The 23,201-nt window shown below is 37.3% G+C and overlaps 1 protein-coding gene across 9 annotated transcripts in view; it reads right to left on the bottom strand.

Moving 5' to 3' along the window:
* LOC123762025 (longitudinals lacking protein, isoforms H/M/V) overlaps positions 1-23,201 on the bottom strand; it is a 42,844-nt gene that overhangs the window by 19,263 nt on the left and 380 nt on the right. For 2 of the 9 annotated variants that reach the window (XM_069335786.1, XM_069335784.1), the window contains exons 1-4: positions 21,517-23,183; positions 20,552-21,151; positions 19,883-20,182; positions 17,021-17,137 (exon numbers count right to left, since the gene is read on the bottom strand). In XM_069335786.1, the coding sequence (XP_069191887.1) occupies positions 17,021-17,137; positions 19,883-20,182; positions 20,552-21,151; positions 21,517-21,651 (1,152 nt within the window). In that variant the 5' untranslated portion in view covers positions 21,652-23,183. The other 7 variants (XR_011230291.1, XR_011230292.1, XM_069335785.1 and 4 more) reach the window with 7 other exon arrangements.

Here is a 23,201-nt window from a genome sequence, read left to right as displayed (position 1 = left end):
TCCTAGTTTTTACAAATACAGTACTGTACATAAATACTCCACAAAACTAATAGTTCTGAATGAGGTAGACAAATTTTTGTCACTCAACATAAGGGTTACTTGTTATTCTTAATAAACTCAAATTGTCCCTTTACCTATCTATGTACATAACTAGCCTTCATGTCTTACTCCCTCTACAAAGCTCCCTATCAGGAGGGGGGGGGGGGGGGGGAGAGAAAGGTGGCCACTAAAGTTTCTCAAAGAGGTTCTATCACAACACAAACCTTTTGTATGTACCTGACCTACCAGTGTTACATATTAGATGTTTCATCATGTCATGTTATTCCTCATGTAAGAATGAACCTTGTAGGTTAGAAACATTGTGTAAATTATAATAAGTATAATACATTATGCAGCTAGTTTTTGTTCTAGTCAGCCTTGAACAAATATGACATTTGGAGAAATCCTAATGTCAAATTATAAAATCCAAGTAACCAAGATACAAGAGCACTAGTCAGAGTAATACAAGCCCCAAATAAGAAAATAATCAACACAGAATATGCAGTCATATTCAATAATATATATATATTATATATATATATAATATATATATATACTGTATATATATATATATTGAACCAATATGGAAGCAACAAGAGGAAGTATGGACCAATAGGCCTTCTGCAATTCTCATATCCAATTTATACCCATTGTTCCGTGTTCTGTCTTGTGTTTGTCATAAGTGTGTTCAACACATAAGTGTGTTGGGGAGCTGGTCGGCCGAGCAGACAGCACACGGGACTTGTGATCCTGTGGTCCTGGGTTCGATCCCAGGCGCCGGCAAGAAACAATGGGCAGAGTTTCTTTCACCCTATGCCCCTGTTACCTAGCAGCAAAATAGGTACCTGGGTGTTAGTCAGTTGTCACGGGCTGCTTATTGGGGGTGGAGGCCTGGTCGAGGACCGGGCCGCGGGGACACTTAAAAGGCCCCGAAATCATCCCAAGATAACCTCATCCAAAACTTTGTACCATGTCACCTCACCCAAAATGAGTATAAGTTCAATGAATCTGTGTGTAATTATATTATACAGTATTATATTATATATATATATATATATATATATATATATGTCGTACCTAATAGCCAGAACGCACTTCTCAGCCTACTATTCAAGGCCCGATTTGCCTAATAAGCCAAGTTTTCACGAATTAATGTTTTTTCGTCTACCTAACCTACCTAACCTAACCTAACCTAGCTTTTTTTGGCTACCTAACCTAACCTTACCGATAAATATAGGTTAGGTTAGGTTAGGTAGGGTTGGTTAGGTTCGGTCATATATCTACGTTAATTTTAACTCCAATAAAAAAAAATTGACCTAATACATAGAGAAAAGGGTTGCTTTATCATTTCATAAGAAAAAAAATATAGTAAATATATTAATTCGTGAAAACTTGGCTTATTAGGCAAATCGGGCCTTGAATAGTAGGCTGAGAAGTGAGTTCTGGCTACTAGGTACGACATATATATATATATATATATATACAGGTATATATATATACCTGTATATATATATATATACCTGTATATATATATATACCTGTATATATATATATATATATATATATATATATATATATATATATATATATATATATATATATATATATATATATATATATATATATATATATATATATATATATATAAATATATATGTCGTATCTAGTAGCCAGAATGCACTTCTGCACCAAAATAAATTATATATATATATATATATATATATATATATATATATATATATATATATATATATATATATATATATATATATATATATATATAATTTATTTTGGTACTAGTCTTTCTTGTAAACATACGTTGTAGAATATGACCGAAAGGGGTAAGATTAATGATTCTAACACGAATCTTATTAATATTTCTTATATTTTTCTTCATTGCCGAGGGAAGTTGAAAAATAAACTCTCCAAAGTTTATTTTCACACACTGTTTATGGTCTGATGCCTAGGGAAGCATTTTGCAAGGCATTCCTTACATTTTCAAAGACAAATTTTCCATACTCTGCCTTGGCATACTCTGAATATAAACCTTGGCAGAGTACTGGAGTACTGTCAACTTCCCTCGACAGTGAAGAAAAACATAAGAAATATTGAGAAGATTCGTGTTAGAATCATTAATCTTACCCTTTTGGTCATATTCAACATACTTGGATGCTTGAACGTGATGTTAGGTTTGAACACAATATTTGCATGTCTGAGCCTGATGTCAGCATGCCTGAGCCTGATGCTAACATGCCTGAGCCTGATGCTAGCATGCCTGAACCTAATACTAACATGCCTGAACCTGATGCTAGCATGCCTGAACCTGATGTTAGGATGCTTATATATATTCTTCAACACCCAGCAGAGATGAAATTCTTTGTTATACAGTAATATACTGATTGATTTAATTGCTTGAAATGCTACGCATACTAGTGGCTGTACAAGAACTCTTGTATATATAAATAAATAAATGAATTAACATAATTTAAAAGCTCATTATACCTTGAGACAAAATTTTAATTTTTGCAATATTTTGTTCTTTTTCTTAACAAATTATTAAAATTTCTTCTAATATATGTGAGAACAAAATTAAACAAATGCTAATTATTTTGCTTACTTATTTTGATGTCTTAAACAAAAATGATGTTGGCAGTGAAAGTCATCACTAGGACAATAATTCAGAGATGGGTTAACTCCACACCTTGCACACACCCGTTATGATGGCTACATGTGTCGGCAACATGACGACATCACCCATTAACAAGTTCACAAGTTAGAAATTAGTGAATTTTTGTGAGAGACTTATTGTAAGCAGAGAAACTACAAACTACTATATAACGCTACACACACTAACTGCATACCAACACAGATGCGACAGCTGCATACCAGTAACATGACAACACACACGCACACACTATCATTATCAAACACAATAAATGCATTCGCTACATGAAGGGGTATAAGCACCATTTATAAAACTCTACAAGTATCAAGTTTAAGAAATTATAAGTTTTTTAAATGCACTAGTGAAGTGTTATTGGTACACAAATTATTTTAATAGGTCAATGATAATATGAATTGGTATATTCATTCTCTTTTTTTCATAATTTTTTTATCGGATAACGGCTTCCAAATTATTTTTTTTATATCATGCCATATCGTGTCACTGGCACTTTAAATATTCAATGTTAAATTTTTGTATTACTTTTCTGACCATTCAACAATATATTTTGTTTTCAAGAAATATTTAGATAATCTGGCTTAATCGCAACCAAATCACTACTAGGAAGTTGTCCTGCACAATGTACCCTCTTCACGTGAACATTGAGATTTCCCTTTTGAGCTGAACGAAATGAACAGTAGGGGCACGGAAAAGGCTTCTCACCAGTATGTCTACGAAAATGCTGTCTTAGCCAAGATTCGCGATCGGTGACATACCCACATTCAGGGAAAAAACATCTCCATTCCTTGGCTTGCCGAATTTCAAGGTCCATGCGACTGTCAGCCAGCTGAGGAATCTCCATTCCATACTGACCTAGAGTACAAGAGCCTCTCGGTATACTTCCCTCAGAACAAACAGATCCTCTCACTCTATGGACTGTGTCTTCAACCGAATCCTAGAAGTAAACAGACAATCATCAGGTCGCTGCTCGTGCAATTACTAATTACTATGACTTATATGAAAAAGTACATTTTATCTTAAACCTGCAATTCGTTTTAGTAAAATGTTTTAAACAATAAATTTAATATTATAACAACATTTAAGTAATTTAAGATACTGCTTCATTTTCACCTAATATTTCTGAGGCTTAGATTTATGCTCACTAGATGTACAAGAGTACCTTTGAGTTGATGCTCTTTGTTTTTTCCTAGCTTCATAAAAACAGAAGCTGTATAACTGAATGGACATAAACGCATACATACACAAGCACAATCACAGTCTCCCATTCTCGGCTACCTGCCTTCAGTGATCCTGTCTAGAAAATGGTAAAGGTCTCAGCATTGTATGAAGACACCTACATAGGCTTAATATGCTATAGCAGTACAGTGGCACCTCGATTAACGAGTTTAATCCGTTCCAGCACTGAGCTCGTCATGTGGAAAACTTGTCTTGTGAAACAACAACAAAACTGACATCGGAGGTGTCTGAGAACCAGCGGGAATGCTCGTTAATCGAAGGAAAGCTCGTCAGTCGAGACATATTTTCTGCGTGCAGCTTGCTCGTCACTCAAAATGCTCGGAACTGGAGACGCTTGTCACTCGAGGTTCCACTGTACTTAAATTGGAAGGATTAATTAGAGGAATATTTATGTTCTGAGATGTCATAGGACATGTTGAGTTGAGACATGGCAGACCAAAGACATCTTTGACTATACAGTACTGTATAGCACTTGGAAGGGATATGAAGACAGGATAGAAGCTGGGATAGGAGGTCGGACTGAAGAATGGTGCCCAACAAAATTGAATTTACACCAATCCTGCAAGAAGTGAAAATGTTACTGCACTGACCAATCCAAATGGATGGACATACAGTACTGCAGATTTAAGAGCTATTTTTATTGGGAAAAATGCGAGTGTTGCAGTAGGCGACGTCTTCTTCATTAGGAAGATTTTAAGAGGAAACAAAATACATATACTGTACATGGCAATTACTGTTCAAAAGCTTCGTCCGGCCTTGCAGATGTGAAAAGCATGCTCGTGTAACAACAGGAATCTCCACTCTGGATTATGACATTTGTAATGGTTTTAATAGGAATTCACCAAATATACTGTATATGTAGGGAACCAATACAATTTGCTATTTGGTATAAATGTGAATTTGCCACTAAATTATCATTTGGGAAGGAAGTTGAAATATTAATTTTCAAAAGTTCATTTTACAGTTATATATGGTCTGGTGTGTGACACTAAAGGACAGATTTAACTGAACATGTCTTTAACATTTATGAGACAATGGATTCATAATGGCCAAACGTACATTATAAATACCAAGTAGGATGAAGTGAAGTGAGGGGTTTGATGTCAGCTGGGGTAGTGGTTGTGATGTAAGCACCAAGTTCTCTCCTGGTGTAGGGCACTGGTTCCCAAACTGGGGCCATGAACCCCTGTTGTGGGGAGAGGGGGGGGGGGGGGGGGTAACTTTTTGCAATATATAGGGGGCCATAAGCTGAGGTGCCTGGGGAGGTGGGGGGGGGGGGGGTATTTTGCAATAACTAGGGGGTCTTAAGTTGAGGCAATGCTGGTTATGTAACCCGAGGGAAGGTTACCTTACCTTTTCTTGCAGTTACCTTGTGTTGATTCCAGGGGTCAAGGTTTATGCGGCCCAATCTCTGACCAGGCCTCCTGGTGATACCATACTTCAGGCTGCGAGTATGAATCACAGCCTGGTTGATCAGGTATCCTTTGGAGGTACTTATCGAGTTCTCTGTTGAACACTATGAGAGGTTGGCCAGTTATGCCCCTTATGTGTAGTGGAAGCATGTTGAACAGTCTCGGGTCTCTGATGTTGATAGAGTTCTCTCTTAGAATAACTATTGCACCTCTGCTTTTCAATAGGGGTATTCTGCATGTCCTGCCATGCCTTCTGGTCTCATGTGATGTTATTTCTGTGTGTAGATTTGGAACCAGCCCCTCTTAACATTTTCCATGTGTAAATTATTATATATCTCTACCACCTGCACTCTAGAGAATACAGATTTAGGCATTTTAGTTGGTCCCAGTAATTTAGATGGTTTATTGAGTGGATTCTAGCAGTAAAGGTTTTATGCATGCTCTCAAATTAAGAAAATGAGGGAAGGGGATGTTCCTTCAATGCTGGATTTGATATTCACCAGGAGAGAAGAGATGTGACACTTAGTACCTACCACCCTTATGTAATAGTGATTATGGCCTTTTAGAAATATAGTATGCAATGCATTTTAATCTAGAAGTGAATGAGGAAAATGATCGAGTTGAAACACTTGATTTCAGCAGAGGACACTATGGGAAAACTTAGAATGTTCTTCAATGAATTTGACTGGAAAGAAAGAAGAAAACACCACAAGCGTAGCTCTTATCCTGTAACTACATTCAGGTAATTACAACCCGATAACATGTATGAAGTATAATAATATAAGTTTTAAAATTAATTTTTTTTTTAAGTGGTGGTTTGTTGAGCCACAGGATTCTGTAGCAGTAGTAACTAATCTCCATTTTGGCTAACTCTAATTTACATTTCTTATGGTTTAGGTTTATTCTGTTAATGTACAGAGCTATACTGAGCATTACATGACGGCTACAGTACTAGCAATACTGTACATATTATAACTGCTACAGTACTAGTGGTACTGTACATATTATAACTACAGTACTAGCGGTATTGTACATATTATAACCGCTACAGTACTAGCGGTACTGTACATATTATAACTACAGTACTAGCGGTACTGTACATATTATAACTACAGTACTAGTGGTACTGTACATATTATAACTACAGTACTAGTGGTACTGTACATATTATAACTACAGTACTAGTGGTACTGTACATATTATAACTACAGTACTAGAGGTACTGTACATATTATAACTACAGTACTAGAGGTACTGTACATATTATAACTACAGTACTAGAGGTACTGTACATATTATAACTGCTACAATACTAGCGGTTGTAAAAGATGCACTGAACTGTTTAGCTTAATGAAAGGGACTTGGATGGTTAAAAATAAAAAAACTGACAATCAGAAACAAAATGAATCTATTTATTATGAATAAATTATTTCCAACTCTTTAAGAAGACACACATTTATGTTAACCATTCATGCATTTCCTGCAATCTTAACAACTTTTGTAGACTTGCTATCCATGAGCCTAGACATGTAAACTGGACATTATTGTTGAAAAACCAAATACAGTAACTGCTTGAAGACCACATCCATTGACAAATATTACCAAATCATCTTAAAATGTTAGGAATAATACAGTTACAATGTGTTTCTTAGTAACATCCATTGTTTACTACATATCATTATGATTGAAAAGAACTTGATATAATACTGTCTGCCAGCCACATGTTGCAATACTGTACCCTCAATTACCGTATACTACAGTACTGAACTACATATGTATGCAATCCTTGTATATGATTCAAAGGGGCAGTCATACAGATCATGTAAAGTAATATCTTTAGAACACATTTGAGTCATAAAAATATCACTTAATAAGTTATCAATACTGCAACAGCTAGTCTATATACATGTTCAGATATTCCAATAGCAGAAGAGTAATTATATTTATCTTTTTTAATAAAAACACAGAAGTGGCTCTCAATATAGCTAGTAATATAACAAAACTGTTTAGTTTTCTTTCACCTTTTCTTGTTATTCCAAAAATGTCACGAGCACGATGTGTTTGTCAGTGCTTGCTACAGTATGCTCTATGCTGCACCTGCAAACATTAGTTATCTTACCAGACCAGTTGAGGTCCAGAATTGGTCACGATCCACTGACTGGAGAATGTCATCTAACTTGAACTGTGTGTGTGTGTGTGTGTGTGTGTGTGTGTGTGTGAAATGTCTTTTCATTCAACCATCTGCTATGGTAAGTCTGGCTGTTTTGGGCATTTTTAATAACATTTAAGTGAGATAACACACCAGAAAACTTACCATAACAGTTTTGCTGTGGTGCTCTATAATTAATGGAAGGACGACAAGATCTCCAAAAATTGTTGTGATTAGCAAGTGAAAAAACATGAAAGTGACTTATTTTGGACCACAAAAATATAAATGTGTCTAATTTTGTTTAAATTTCAGATGGCAGATCTTCCATACTGGAGAAAATTGGGGAACTTTTATGGTATAAATTCTTGTAAGAATTTACATTTTCTGAGGGAGCTCCTTAGTGCCCCCCTCCCCCCCCCCAAAGCTATCTCGTCAAGATGGCTTCACACTACTGGGCCAGATCAGTTACAGGAATCCTCTCTGGCCTACCAGGGGACCATAGCCAAAACCTGACCTCCTTACAGAGGCACGAGGAGCAAGGGATTATTATATCATCCTCACTGGGAAAGCATCCAGAAAGTCAGAGAAGCCAAACAGACAACTGCAAGGCTCATAGAAAATGAAGAGACAGTGGGCTGGGAAACCTGGCCCAGTGCAACAAGATCGACTGGGCCCAGGAACACTAACCAAATGTCTTGCCACCAAGACCCTGTTAGACCTCCAAAACTCCTGAGCCTGAATATCATTCCACGACATACTGTACTGAAAAAGACAGCAGCCAAAGCTTTGAATTTACAAACGTCATGGACCTGAAGGTAGTCTACAGGTTGGCTAGCTTTGATGACACTGCTGTCAACCTGAGAAATAAGAACTTTGGACCAAGGGGCTACAGAAATAGGAATCAACCAATAAAACATCTACTGCAGCGGAACTGGTGGCACACAGGTAGCAACAACACACTGCCGCCAGATATGGCAAAGAATCCATCCCCAGCTAGACCAACCAAACAACCCCACTGGAAGAAGCCAACTCATTCCTCAGCAGAAAAGAAGGCTACAGACAAACTGCCCACCAGGACTCAAGGAACAGAACCCTTGCCTCTGGAGAAAAGCATGAAGCATCCCAAACCTCTCAGTTGGAGGGTGAGAGCCAACAAAAAAAACACATTAAGAAAATTATCCCAGACCAAAGAGACAACTGTAAGCCAATAGGAGGAAAGAAACACAAACAACTTGTCAAGAGGCCAAAATGGCTTATAAACATAGGGTGAGGCATTCACATGTCTATCTCAAGAATGACAAAGAAGGCTATGTAGAGAAACAGAAACAACTGAACTAAAGCTACAAGAATCATATAAAATCCAGGAGAGACAAAGAGAACAAAAGGCTATCAACAAAATAGAGAGAAATCCTAAATACATTTTCTCCTATGCAAAATATAGAACAAAAACTACATCCAGTATTGGGCTCCTGCAAGAAAGATTGAACTTTTTACAGATGACAACAAAGAAATAAGTGAAATACTAAGGCAACAGTACAATTCCGTTTTCAGTGAGCCATTAAACACACTGAAGATTGATAACCAATATGAATTCTTCATTAATGTGATACCAACATCAAATCATATATCAGATGTCAACCTAACTCCACTTGAATGTGAAGCAGCCATTGATAATATGCCTATGCACTCTTCACCAGGCCCTGATTCCTGGAACTCCATACTCACCAAGAACTGTAAAAAACCACTACTGTATCACAGGCCCTAAACATTTTTTGGAGACAAAACTTAGATGCTAGTGCTATCCCTGACATACTAAAAACAGCAGAAATAGCACCACTTCATAAAGGAGAAAAACAAAGGCAAAAACTATAAACACTAACATCACACATCATAAAAATCTTGAAAGAGTGATAAGCAGTAAGATCACAAAACACATGGAATCACAGTATCTACATAACCTTAGTCAACATGGTTTTAGATCAAGGCACTCTTGCCTAGCACAATTGCTGGACCACAGTTGCTTTAAAATACATGGATTTATTTAATAAATAAATTGTTCACTCCTTTTGTTACCTTACCTTGAGGTTACCTTGAGGTAATTTTGGGTCTTAGCGTCCTCGCGGCCCGGTCGTCGACCAGGCCTCCTCGTTGCTAGACTAGTCAACCAGGCTGTTGGACGTGGCTGCTCGCAGCCTGACATATGAATCACAGCTGTTAGACCAAAGCTGGAAATATGCAGTGGTTGTATGGTCTCCATATATTAAGAAGCACATCAACAAACTGGAAAAGGTGCAATGACATGCCACTAAGTGGCACCCAGAACTGAAGGACAAAAGGTACAAGGAGAGGTTAGAGGCATTAAATATGCAAAAACTAGAAGATAGTAGAAGAAAAAGGCAATATGATCACTACGTACAAAATAGTAACAGGAATCAATAAAATTGATAAGGAAGAATTCTTGAGACCTGGAACTTCAAGAACAAGAGGTCATAGATTTAAACTAACAAAACAAAGCTGCCAGAGAAATACAAGAAAATTCACTTTTGTGAACAGAGTGGTAGACAGTTGGAACAATTTAGGTGAGAGGGTGGAGGAGGCCAAAACCATCAGCAATTTCAAAGCGTTAATAATAACAAAGAATGCTGGGAACACGAGACACCACGAGCGTAACTCTCATCCTGTAACTACACGCAAAGGTCCCTGCAGGACAGAGTCCAAAGGATGGACAACAATTATCTAGACAACCGGGACTTGAAGGATGAAGGCAACACGAAAAGCACACAGGATCACACCAAGTGAATGACTGAGAGGGTGACCCCAATTGGACTAGGAGCTCCCAAGAGAATGCCACCTGGCAGTAGGGAAAGAGGGTGGATATATAGTTGGGAAATGACCTAACTACTGCCTTCCTAATTGTAAAGAGTTATTCCTATTTTCCTTGATGTCTGTTTTCTTTGACTCTACCTGTCTGATGGCTTCTTCTCTTCAATAGAGCGATCTTGCATCCCCCTGCTCCTTGCAGTTCTTCAAGGGGGATCAGGTTTTGAGCTATGGTCTCCGGTAAGCGTTTCATGAATTACAAGGGCCTGATGTGACGTGTGGAGCTATCCAGGTGATTAGCTACAGATAGCCACCGAGGAAGTCTTTCCAGAAAACCTTATTTTGAAGAGCAATACAGGGTGTGGATACGTATATATGGGATAACGTCACAAGGTCAGTCCAGCTAAGCCAACTAGACTAAAATATTTTCAAGAGACTAAAGGGGTATAATTACTAACATGACAAAGGAAACACTTACAGTACTCACAGGTACTTTAAGTAATTTGAATCCACATACTGAAAAGTGATTAAAATATATATATAGATTATGAGGCAAAAACACATGGAAACTGAGAAAATTATTTGTTGGTAACTTTTTATAACAAAATATTTCTGTTGTCTGTTTATTCCGTGTACAATATTATTATATAGGACAAAAACATTGTTTCACAGCTTCTGGAGAACGCAGCCGTTCATCTATCATTGTAGCCCATGCCTTCTACTCGCTGCCATAGCAGTCATTAAAATAGTACAATATAAAGAATGAATGCATATAAGTATGCTATTTTTATAGCATAATAATTTATTATGCTATAGTAATTTTTCTTTGTAAAATTTTATAAAGTAATTTTTAAAGAATATGTAAAATATTCCACAATTTTTAAAGAATATGTAAAATATTTGTGTGAACTAAAAGGCAGCTATTGTATCACTTAAATTTAACCTGTGGTAATAGATCTACAGGTATTTACTAAGTACAGTACTGCAAAGGTTGGTAATGATTTGCTTGTAATAAAATGTGGCAAGATAAGTAGCGAGAAGATACGTGAGATTGGCTGCTGTTATATATGTAAAGAAGTTGTATTTTGATTTAACGGTCAATCCTTACATGTGCTGTGGCCATGCCAAGAAAACATTTTCTCTTATGCACATGCATAAATGCAATACAGTACTGCATAAGCTCAATACAGCTACACAATACTTTTTAGTCTATCAGCATTGCAACACTTTTTAGATTCATTTTTTATAAAAAAATCCAAACTTGATAAGTCTAATGCTCTCTTCTTAGCATTTTTATGTTGAAAGATAATGAACTTTTTTCTTATTGCCGTGTTAAAAACTAGTACGGCAATTTAATGCTTCCTGTGAATCATTCAAGTGTTACTGCATCAGTAAATATTTGACGCGAGTCTCGAGTGGTTTCTTGTTGACATAACTCAGGGTGGTGTCTCTTCATGTGTACACGCAGGTTACTACTTTGAGCTGAGCAATAGTCACATTTTGGGCACTGATACGGCTTCTCTCCAGTATGAATACGCAGGTGTTTACGCAGCTGTGAAACATCTTGGCCTTTATATCCACATATTTGACAGCATCTCTTATCAAACGATACATTGACATCCTTAGCTTGCTGTTGGGATCCATCCATGTATGTCACACATCCATCTCCTGAGAGAACAGGTCTCTGGTACGAGTGACGACTATGGCCATCTCCAGGGGGCACGACGGGCTGGTGTGGTGGATGACTGTGACTGCCTTGCTGCCCCCACCCTGATCTCACATGCCCCTAGAAGAGAGGCCTTAGTCAATTGAAGGACCATAAGTAAGCTTCTTATGCAAAGGACAATATTTCTCCAAATTTGCATACTGTCTCAGAATAATGATCAGGATGCTAAAGCTCATGTTCATAGTTTGAAAGACACAACTAAGCAGAGATCTATATTTTCAGAGAAGCCTTTAAATTCTCGCTTCCTGTAAGTTTTATCACCCAAAAACTTCAACTTCAAAAATTGCCTGCAGCCATCAACACTTGCAGTTTGTGTTATTCTTAACACATTCCAGTCAGCCATATTAGCCTGCTATTGTTTTCTGAGAACATGCAAGTCCCACACTTGAAGCCAAATTATTATTTTTGCCGCATAAACTTTGTTTCCATTTTAAACATTTTATTTTATGGTCAAAACCAAATGATTGGAGAGTATATTTCATTTGTAAATGATTTGATGCATTTTTGTGTGCCAATTTTGTATTTATTCTGCATGGAAAAAAAAAAGATATGCAATGTAGTTTATTCTACAGGGGATAAGGGGTATATAGCCAAACTATTGGTATTTCATTATTATGCCCAAGCATATAAGGTTATAAATATTCAAAACAGTTTACCAACAAAGATTTAACTAATTTTTCAAGTTTGCTCATACCTGATGGATTCCTAGTGCACTTATAACTAACAGAATAGAAGGCGATAATAAACTAGTTAATGCTCGCTATAAAGTAAACAAATGGAACCGCCTTCCCACCGAAGCCATAAACGGCAAAACTCTGCTGGGTTTTAAAATACAGTACAGCTGGAAAAGATCATCAAGGCAAATGGGGGACCTTTGACAAGCCATCAGCTTCCTGTCCTTGTCGAGGCCACTAGTATTAGTAGCCCTCAGGTAAATGTTGGTATAACGTAAATATGCAAAAGAGAATACAGAACCAAATTACCCGGTCCTCTTGATAGGGTAATACAATTCCTCTAATTATACCACTGTCGAATATATATTGCTGTGTTTGTCCTTGTGTATATGCAAGAAAATCACAATCCATATTGTGAACCTTTAATACTACAAGTTGTTTCTACAAATTATATTTGATACAAGTTACATTTGACAATATATTTTATAACAGCTTCTCATGAAAGATAAACAATTACACAAAGGTACTCAGAGTACTTTAAGCTGAAACTATAATATTCTGAAGATTACGAAGAAAATACAATACTACAGACTTCAATTATCATATAAAGTCACGAAAAGTCCAAATGGATCAATAAAAAAAAAATTATTTATGACCTACAGTATATAGTAACAAAAATATTTTGCATACTGTACAGTTAAAACACGTGTTCATACTGTACAGTTAAAACACGTGACCGCGACCAGGCCTCCACCCCCAGGAAGTAGCCTGTGACAGCTGACTAACAACCAGGTACCTATTTTACTGCTAGGTAACAGGATCATAGGGTGAAGGAAACTCTGCCCATTGTTTCTTGCCGGCGCCCGGGATCGAACCTGGGACCACAGGATCACAAGTCCATCGTGCTGTCCGCTCGGCCGACCGGCTCCCCTACTCCGGCTCTCGGGACACTGCTAGTTCACCAAGCCGTGACTCTAACCCCAACATGACTAGTACCTTTTCAAAATGTCTATCAAAATGTCTATCCCCAATTACATTAGGAATGGGTTTGTTCAATTGTATACTCCTGGTTGGAGGGTGTTTCTTCTGGGTCTGTGTGGGAGTGTATAGGCTATTGTACCTCTGCTTTACTGTTAAGCTTTACTGATTGCTGGTGCTTTGTGTGCACACAGGAGCCTTGCTCATAAATAGAGCACTGAATGGAATGTTTAACTCCTTCATGAGCAGCACCTCTCTTGCTCTCCATTCACCCCCTATTAATTTCTATCTTATCCGAGTTTTCTTGGGTGGGCTGAGCTTAAAGTAGGGATACTTAATGGGAGATTAGGTAATTTATCATAATTCTTGTTGGTTTTTAAGATATCAAAAATACATGGATGGCAAAATACTTAGGAAATTGTTCACAACTTTTGTTAGACCGAAGCTGGAATATGCAGCGGTTGTATGGTGCCCCTTATCTAAAGAAGCACATCAACAAACTGGAAAAGGTGCAAAGACATGCCACTAAGTGGCTCCCAGAACTGAAGGACAAGAGCTATGAGAAGAGGTTAGAGGCATTAAATATGCCAAAACTAGAAGATAGAAGAAAAAGAGGTGATATGATCACTATGTACAAAATAGTAACAGGAATTGATAAAATTGATAGGAAAGATTTCCTGAGAACTGGAACTTCAGGAACAAGAGGTTTAGATTTAAACTAACTAAACAAAGGTGCCGAAGAAATATAAGAAAATTCACTTTCGCAAACAGAGTGATAGACGGTTGGAACAAGTTAGGTAAGAAGGTGGTAAAGGCCGAAACCATCAGTAGTTTCAAAGCGTTGTACGACAAAGAATACTGGGAAGACGGGACACCACGAATGTAGTTCTCATCCTGTAACTACACTTGGGTAATTACACACACAGTGTGAAGAATAATAAATAAAACACAAATACAAACATGACCTTAAGAGAGCATAATAATTTACATCACTGATAAATGCATTGAAATTCAAATTCAGATTTTATCATTCAACTTACCTGGTACTAGGATAGGAACCACCTGGCATTTTATCTACAATAACTTACCATAACACAATGCATGAAGAAACCTAGGGATGAAATTTTGCCAGTAGATCATCATATTATCTTGAATCTTTACCGAAAAAAAGTAAAATTTCATGCACCTACAGTAAAATATCTATCTATGTCCATCTTGCATTTAATTCTTAACACTGTTACCACTATAAAGTTTATTCCTTAAATCATTGCAAATATCTATGTACAGTATATATACTTATGTAAATAATTTTTTTAAATGGGTAATTTCAGAGAAAACTTTTCTGGAATGGCTGCACTTTGACAGACTTTCTTTCCTTCTATATTAACCACGGAAGAAAGGAGATATAAGATATTACAATTTATTAATGCAACTAATGTGGAAAATTTACTATGAGAGTCAGACAAGCCTTTACTGGTAAAAGATTTGCTTCAAATTTCTACATGTTCATCACCATTGTTTTAACTCCACTTTCTGACAACTTTTTATGACCACCTAATAACCTTACCTCCTCACATACTGTTGTCTGTCCATCACCACTTGCCAATCATTTATTAAAACTGGCTAACCCACCATCACCAACTGATAGCCCTTCATCACAACAGTCCTGACAATTTCTAGTGTGGTGAATGATAGAAAACTAAACCTCAGCTGAGGTCTGCATGGTGATAGATGGGGTGGGCACCATGAAACCAAACCCTGAAGTATCTGCCTCAGGACACAATAGGATCCACATTACTTAGTCTCAGTGTCAGCAAATGCTGACCAACAAGAAAAGGTACAGTGCCTTCTGAGACAGAACCATTAGGTTAGATCATGCATGAAAACTTCAGGTGATCCAGATCAAGATTCAGGAGGTAAATGCGAGACCTTTCCCATCACATGATGAAAATGGTCGTAGAATTGCAGAAAATTTGACAGTGGGAGAGAGAGAGAGAGAGAGAGAATAAGGTTATCCTGGCACTGTAATTTCAGTCCAACCCCACTCAAGCTGACAAATGAGGGAACATTAACAAGGGTTTCTCCTAGTTTATGAGGAAGTTGAAGCATGCCAAATGGGAAAGCATAACACCCCCGACTAACAGACAAGATGAATGACTGGGAACCCAAATCATCCAGTCACTGAGATAGGCCAGAATCAGGACACCTTGAAGATCAAGCTCCTGAAGAATCATTTGAGTAAGTCTGAGGAAGATCTTGAGCATTAAACTAAAACCAGAAGGAAGAGCCTGAAAGTGGTAGCCAAAAAGTTGCACTTGACAACCCCAGCCAATCCTAAATTGAGGAGGGATGGGAAACATTCCAGTAAGTGTGTATCTGATGGATTAAAACAAAAATGCCCAGACTGGGCTGAATCCACCAGGCCAACCTGGGACACAATGGTCATCCAGAATTCTAGACAAGGAAAATGTGCCTTGAGGAAGGAGAGATTCAGAATAATGTGAGGCTTCAGAGAATCTAGCATTGGAATGGAGAAGAACCAAGACACCACCCAAAAGAAGTGTGTCATCTAATGATAGCATTGTTCACCAAATTGCAAATAACACTGCAGAGTCAAGTAGAGGTTGAGGAGGAGTCCAAAACACCCAATGAGGATTGGAGGACCAATACAGTACAGGTACCACCAAAGACTCGGGAAAAATGTGGTGGAAAGCCTGGGCATCCGGGGCTAAGCATGCCTGAAGGCATTGGGATGCCTCCACACTACTATGTCTTAGTTTTATCATGAAAGGGCTGAAAATAGGTACCCAGGTGATCCCCAAACTAGGGTGATCTTCAGAATGACCAAGTCAACAAAGAGAAAGGAGGCAGATCTATGTTATTTGGAGTGACTACTGCATTAAAACCCTCCCACCTTGATCAGTAGCCTCAGAGAATCTACCCAAGACTAAGGAAACTAACTAAAAAAAAAAAAACCTTACTACAGTATTTTTTTTATCAAACATTGGTGAAGCAAACCTTAACTGTCATGGTACAGCATGGTAACTTTAACACAGCTTTCACAAGCTACTAGAACTTATAATAAGAGACTTTTAATATAGCTCTGCTTCCTATCTAATGCTTTACTAGCATTGACATGTACAGTATTGTAGTTTATTACAACATTACAAAGAAAGTGAGTTTGAAAAGTGAAGTTATTAACAAATATTTGGCTTCAAACTTCTGCAGTTGGATACAGATAGATATCTTAATATTGTTCATATACAACACAATGCACCAAATAAAGAGCATGTCTCCACTCACCACTTGCTGGAGACTACGATGATGGGGGTTGAGGCGATCTTGCTGTGAAAAGCCTTGGAGATGAAAAGAAGTCATGTCTCCTTCTCTTCGGTTACCATCCCAACTCTGACCCGCATCCTGTAGTTAAGACAGTACAGCAGAGTTAATGGTGTGGTCCCCAGCCACAGAGTTAATGGTTTTACAGGTGTGGTCCCTAGCTGGACACATGGATATCTGCTACCATAATGTTTGGTAGCTTGTTCCTTAACACTTCCCTGGAGTTTCCACTTGGAATTACGGGCGGTTTAGATAAGCGCTTGTCGGATCACGACGTAAATTTACGGAACCGTGTTATAGTGGGTATTTACTACTCGATCGACTTGGGGTTTGTATGAATATGTTTGCCATTAAATTTTCGTTTTCTCTAATAGGCACAGTGCCTATTTGAGAAAACGGCAATGTATTGTAACTTAGAGGAGAGACTATTGAGTTGGTGACACAACGAGGGTAATTGCCCACTCCACACACTCTTGTGTTGGCCGCGATCATGATTCTACATTTATATGCATATGTCTGTGTAGAGAATTTTATTCCGAACACTATACAAACAAAAAAAAACGGTGTGAAACAAGTATAAACTTGAAAAAACATGAGCAAAGTAAAAACTTTTTACGCTCACGGGTACAAACACGCATAAGATTTTATTCGCCGCAAATTTATTTGACGCTCTGTTGGCCAATTCTACCCATGTTCTTATAGAACTTTCTATGTTATATATAAAACTTTCTATTGCGAACACATTGCTATAAAAATGAAATACGTAGCTCGAGAAATAATGTCAGGACAGTGAAATAAGTATAAACTTTCAAAGCGCTGCATCACAACAGTGTTGTCGCTGCTGAAATCACGGCTAACGCTTCGCCCAGTTCCCACACTCGTACGGAACATAATTAGACATTGATAGGCATATGTCTGGGTGGGGAATTTTATTGCGAGTTCAGTGATATCAAAATAAGTGCTGTAGGATGACTGTGAGGCTGGCAACAAACGAAAGAGTATGAACATTTACTTCCTGTTTGGGTGTCACGGCGAGTCATCTTCGTGTTTATTTACTTCGTGGTGGGATAGCAAATGCTTTGGTGACATTTTATGCATATGATCTTGTAGAGAATTTTATTGCCAACGCATTGATACAAAAATGAAAAACGTAGCTCGAGAATTGATGTTAGGAGCGTGAAAAGTTTATACACTTTTTTGTGTTTACGCTTGAGCCCCCAGAACGCCGCGCGCACAAGGCGCTTTTTTTTTTTTCACAAGTGCCGCGCTCACTAAAGTGTTAAGAATAATAGAACTTTAAAATGTAATATCATTGGACACGGTAGCACATTCCCTGGGAACCACCGACCATTACAGTCCGATATTAATATGAAATATAATATGCGGTATAACTGTCTGAAATTGTTAGTGGCCTTTTCATTTGATTTCAAGATACTGTACAGTAATTGGTTTTGGTGGAAGAATATTGGCATCAGTGTATCTTGTGCTAAAACATTTATTAATATAATGCACTTTTCTGGGTGTTTACTCCTGTGTCATTCTACAGATTAAGAACCATAGATACCTGGAGATGGTTCTGGAAGTTCTTCCACTCCCCGAGCCCAGCCTGAGACCAGGCTCGACAGATCTGCCTTCAAAACAAAAACAGAAAAAATATAATTAAATACAGTAATGTATATACCTTTATGTTGGATGATCAAATATTTTTCTTAAGACTTTTGTAAGTAATTTGTATTCCAACTGTTTTTCTTTAGATACCTTTCATCTTTTAAGATGTTACTGAAGTACAGTGGTACTGTACTTTTGTTTATGATTGTAATCCATTCCCAGAGACGCGTTGTCAACCAGAAATTTGTCAACCTAAACGAAATTCCCATAAGAAATAATGTAAAATGAATTAATCCATTCCACACCCCCAAAAATATTTGCATAAAAATACATTCTATACCGAACAACACTCATTTTGTACTAGCTACAATACAGTACTGTATGTATATCTTACCTTGAGTGAGGACTCTTGTTGGCGTATGGAAGATGGTGAGGAGGAGGAGAGGTCTTAGTGTTTGTAAGGGGAGTCCCCTTTTATTATAACAGCAGTGATGACATTTCTGGGTACTGTACTCTCTTAACCTACATTTTGCAGACATACCACTAGGACCTGGTTGTGGCTCACTGCTTGCTTGTCTTACTAAGAACCTGTCAATAGACACTTGTTTTTCCTTACGTTTTAACACTTGTCTGTAGTGAGACATCACATTGATTCACTATGAATGATCTCGTTTTTCCTTTATCGTCATCAACACAACTATTTTCTTTGGTTGAACTTTACCATGTACTTTCTTGGGACCCATGGCATGATATATAATAAGAACTTTTATGTTAAAAAAGCAAGCAAACCATGAAATTTTTCACAAAGAATTCAAGCATGGCCGCAGTCATCACTAAGTGGGATAGACTTCTAAACAAATTGAGAGCGACTTGCCTCGTGCCCCCTGCACCATGCGCTCGTTCGACCCATACGTGTTTGAACAGACGTCGTCTTCCAAGTAAACCATCGTACACCAATTCAAATTTTACGATAAATTTGACATCAACCAAAAAATTCGTACTCTAGGGAAGTCATCAACCGAGGTTCCACTGTATTGAATATTTGAAGTTCCTGGGATTTTTGTAACTTTGTTCTATTCAAGAGTGCAAGTGCTATAGAATTTAGATTTCATTTACTGGATACAAGCAATGTTACCAGATGAACATAAAATTCAACACACACACACACATTACCTATATGGTGTGTGAGGTACTCAAGATGAATAAGAAGCTACTAACCCCTTGTATTCCTGAAGGCCCTGGTAATGCCTGTGAGACAATCTCTTCAAATGACTGTGGGTGAGTAGAATATTGCTGAGTAATAGATGGAAGAAGAGGAGCGCCCCCGGTACCATCGGGTAAAGAGGACTCGTACTTCAGCCTCGTTTCGTTGTTTCTTATTGTACCTTGTGATGAACCATCGGACTCGACCATTTGGACTTCTAAAGCATTGCATGTGTCGGGTAGATGCATATCCTCCTCATCTTCATATTTAACATCCTCTTCCTCTACCTTTATTATAGGGTTTTCCACATCATGCTAAAACAAAAAAATATCATGTAACTTCCCTGATGATTCTTGTGAATACAGTATTCTTTCACAAGAATCAATAGAATACTGATTCATGTGAAAGAATATTGTACTGTATATAGTTTAATTTATTTTATCGATTAGGGGTTCATAGGAAAGAGTGGGAAAAGGATATCAGTAATCAGATATTATATAAAATGGAAGTAATTAACACATGAAACTTATCTTCAAAACTTGTAATTTATATACTGTATTACTTCACTTCTTTTCTGTACACACACTAACATGAACACAGAATTTCACATATGAGCTTGTTGGATTGATAAATAATGGAGGTTAAGATTAATATAAACATTTTTCAATAATTTCTAAACTTACAGTTTCCTGATGATCATTGCAAGAAACGGGTAGAGAACTTTCCCCAGGATTTTCACTTGTATTATTTGGTTGTTCTTGAGCTTGCTGGACACTTGCTATTACATTTTCCCTCGTATTATTTTCACTCTTCTCAGAATGGTCTTCAGATACAGCAGTTTCAACAATCCCTTCGATCTCAAGTCGAGAGTTGCTCTTTTTTCTGGGTGGACTTGAATTACTGTTTGTGGACTCATCTTCGTGTCTTCTTCTCTTTGCGTGTGGACTTCCTTCCTCCCAGCTCTTGACAGGTTTGTGTGTGTTCTCTCCAGGATGAGGAGGTGGAGACTCATCGGGAACAGCTAAACCTTTAATTCTTAAACATTCTGCAGCTTTAATCAGCCCTGCCAGCTCATTCTGTAGTACATTTACTTCACCTAAGTACATATAATTTAACAATGCTTCTAAGTCTTGGTGACGAATGTCTTTAAGCACAATGATTGGGTGCTTACATGGTGTCTTCTCTATTATATCAACAAAGTAATCACTGCATGTTGAAAGGACAAATTTATGCACACTGTAGAATTTGCCAGCACAAGCAATTGTGATGTCACTGTAGGTTTTCTGAAACGCAGAAATATAGTACAGTATGTTATATACAGTATATACAATATAAAATATACAGCACATACAAAATAAGACACTCAGTACTGTAATATTATGACAAATTTGTTATAAATGCAAATGCTGTAACTTAACTCGTTTTCTTTCTGTACATGTACTGCATTGTATAACATGGGCAAGTACTGTATATGGAGAATGAAGCAAGGAGACAAAGACTAAATGCCTGTAATGTATGAATCATGTCGTTTATACTTTACAATGCTTCACCTCAGCTGTTGATAATGATAATAATAACAGTAATAATAATAATAATAATAATAATAATAATATAGTAATAACAATTATAATCATAAAGAATTACTAACCTTGTCTCTCATTGAAGATAAAACTTGCAAAAATGAAGTGCGATGATTATTCCAACGGAGGGAGAGCAGCCCTTCGCCGGCCATGACTGTGGATGTGTGTGTACCAGAATGGTTCCTATAATGAATGCAAACCATTTATAAATTGACATTACAAAGTCTAAGGAAAACATCCCAAACATAAATAAGCAATTTATCAGACATCTAAACTGCTGCTATACAACACAGTAGAGAATGTACTCAGTATTATGAGCCACAAAATAATGTATACTGGAATGGCAAACCCAGCATTAGTTGATATCATCATAATCCATTAATGAAAATTTAACATCTTAACAGCTAAGAACCCAAGGTATAGTCACTGATTTCTGGACATGAATACCTATAATGCTTACATCAGTTTATGGAATCAACCCCCTAACATGACACAGATAAACACCCAGAAATGTGGATTATAGGTAACCAATCATGTTAATACAAAACTGTAGGTATATCAGGTTAAGTTACATCGGAGAAGGCTTTCTTTGTAAGGGGACTAGGGACTGGAACACATAGCAGAAGGATTCAGCCAATGGTTGTTCTATTCTTGGGTGCCAAACCTTGGTATAGTGTCAATTTACTTGTATACAGTTTTATGATTAATTGTAAAGCAAGATACTGTATCATAAATGATAACAGAATAAATAAGCCTTCTTTCTGCAATCAGCTTGTTTTCTTTTAAAATAAACTTAACCATTGAATGCAAACAAAACTGGCACAAATGCTTTCTATAGTTACAAGTCACTACAAAAGACTTTAACAATTTAGTGGCGAGCCATTTCCCACACTGAAGAGCATGGAAAGGTGTGCATTGTGTCACGCAGTAGTCTCTGAAGTACAGTATCCTACATTGGTGCCATATTGCCGTTTTGCATTTTCTTGTCTAATTTGTATTGTTGTTGATGTTGAATTGAGGGCTGTATGCACCCCATAGAAGCAGGCCTCAAACTGGTAACAAATAAAAGTTTATATGTCACAAGAGAACAAAGCCAATTATTTTATTTTTTATTTATTTATTTATTATATATACAAGAGTTCTTTCATTCTTGTACAGCCACTAGTACATGTAGCGTTTCAGGCAAGTCCTTAATCCTACGTTCCCCAGAATATGACTTGTCAAATCATTAAACAACCAGGTACCCACTTTACTGTTGGGTAAACAGGCTACAGTTAAAGATAGACGTCCAGTAAATCCTCCCCGGCCAGGATACGAACCCAGGACAAAGCGCTCACGAAACGCCAGGTGAGTGTCTTAACCACTACATCATGGGGACTTAACATAACATATGCCCGAAACGCTTTGCGTAATAGTGGCTTTAGGCATTGTATGTACTAGCTCTACCTATAAGTCTACCAATCCTTGTAAAAATTTATTGTATGTATGTACCTTACCTAAATAAAATTGTATTGTATAAAATTGTATTGTATTGTATTGTATAAATTATGGGCACAGCTAAGATAGTTCTCATAGCTATGAATGGCTTATTTTTTTTTAAGGAGAATGGCCAATATGAAGTGAGATGAAGTTATAATCAAATTGGGAATTTTATTTTCTCAAACATTACAACAAGTTGTGTTGGTGTTTAGGGAATCGTGACAATATCAGTCACTGCAGAGGAGGGCTGCATGTTGGGCCCAGACTGGACATT

The sequence above is a fragment of the Procambarus clarkii genome, chromosome 34 (assembly GCF_040958095.1).
Source record: "Procambarus clarkii isolate CNS0578487 chromosome 34, FALCON_Pclarkii_2.0, whole genome shotgun sequence".
Classification (NCBI taxonomy): Eukaryota; Metazoa; Arthropoda; class Malacostraca; order Decapoda; family Cambaridae; genus Procambarus; species Procambarus clarkii.
The sequence above is the reverse complement of the archived record's forward strand: the minus strand, read 5'-3'. Positions and strand labels throughout refer to the sequence as shown.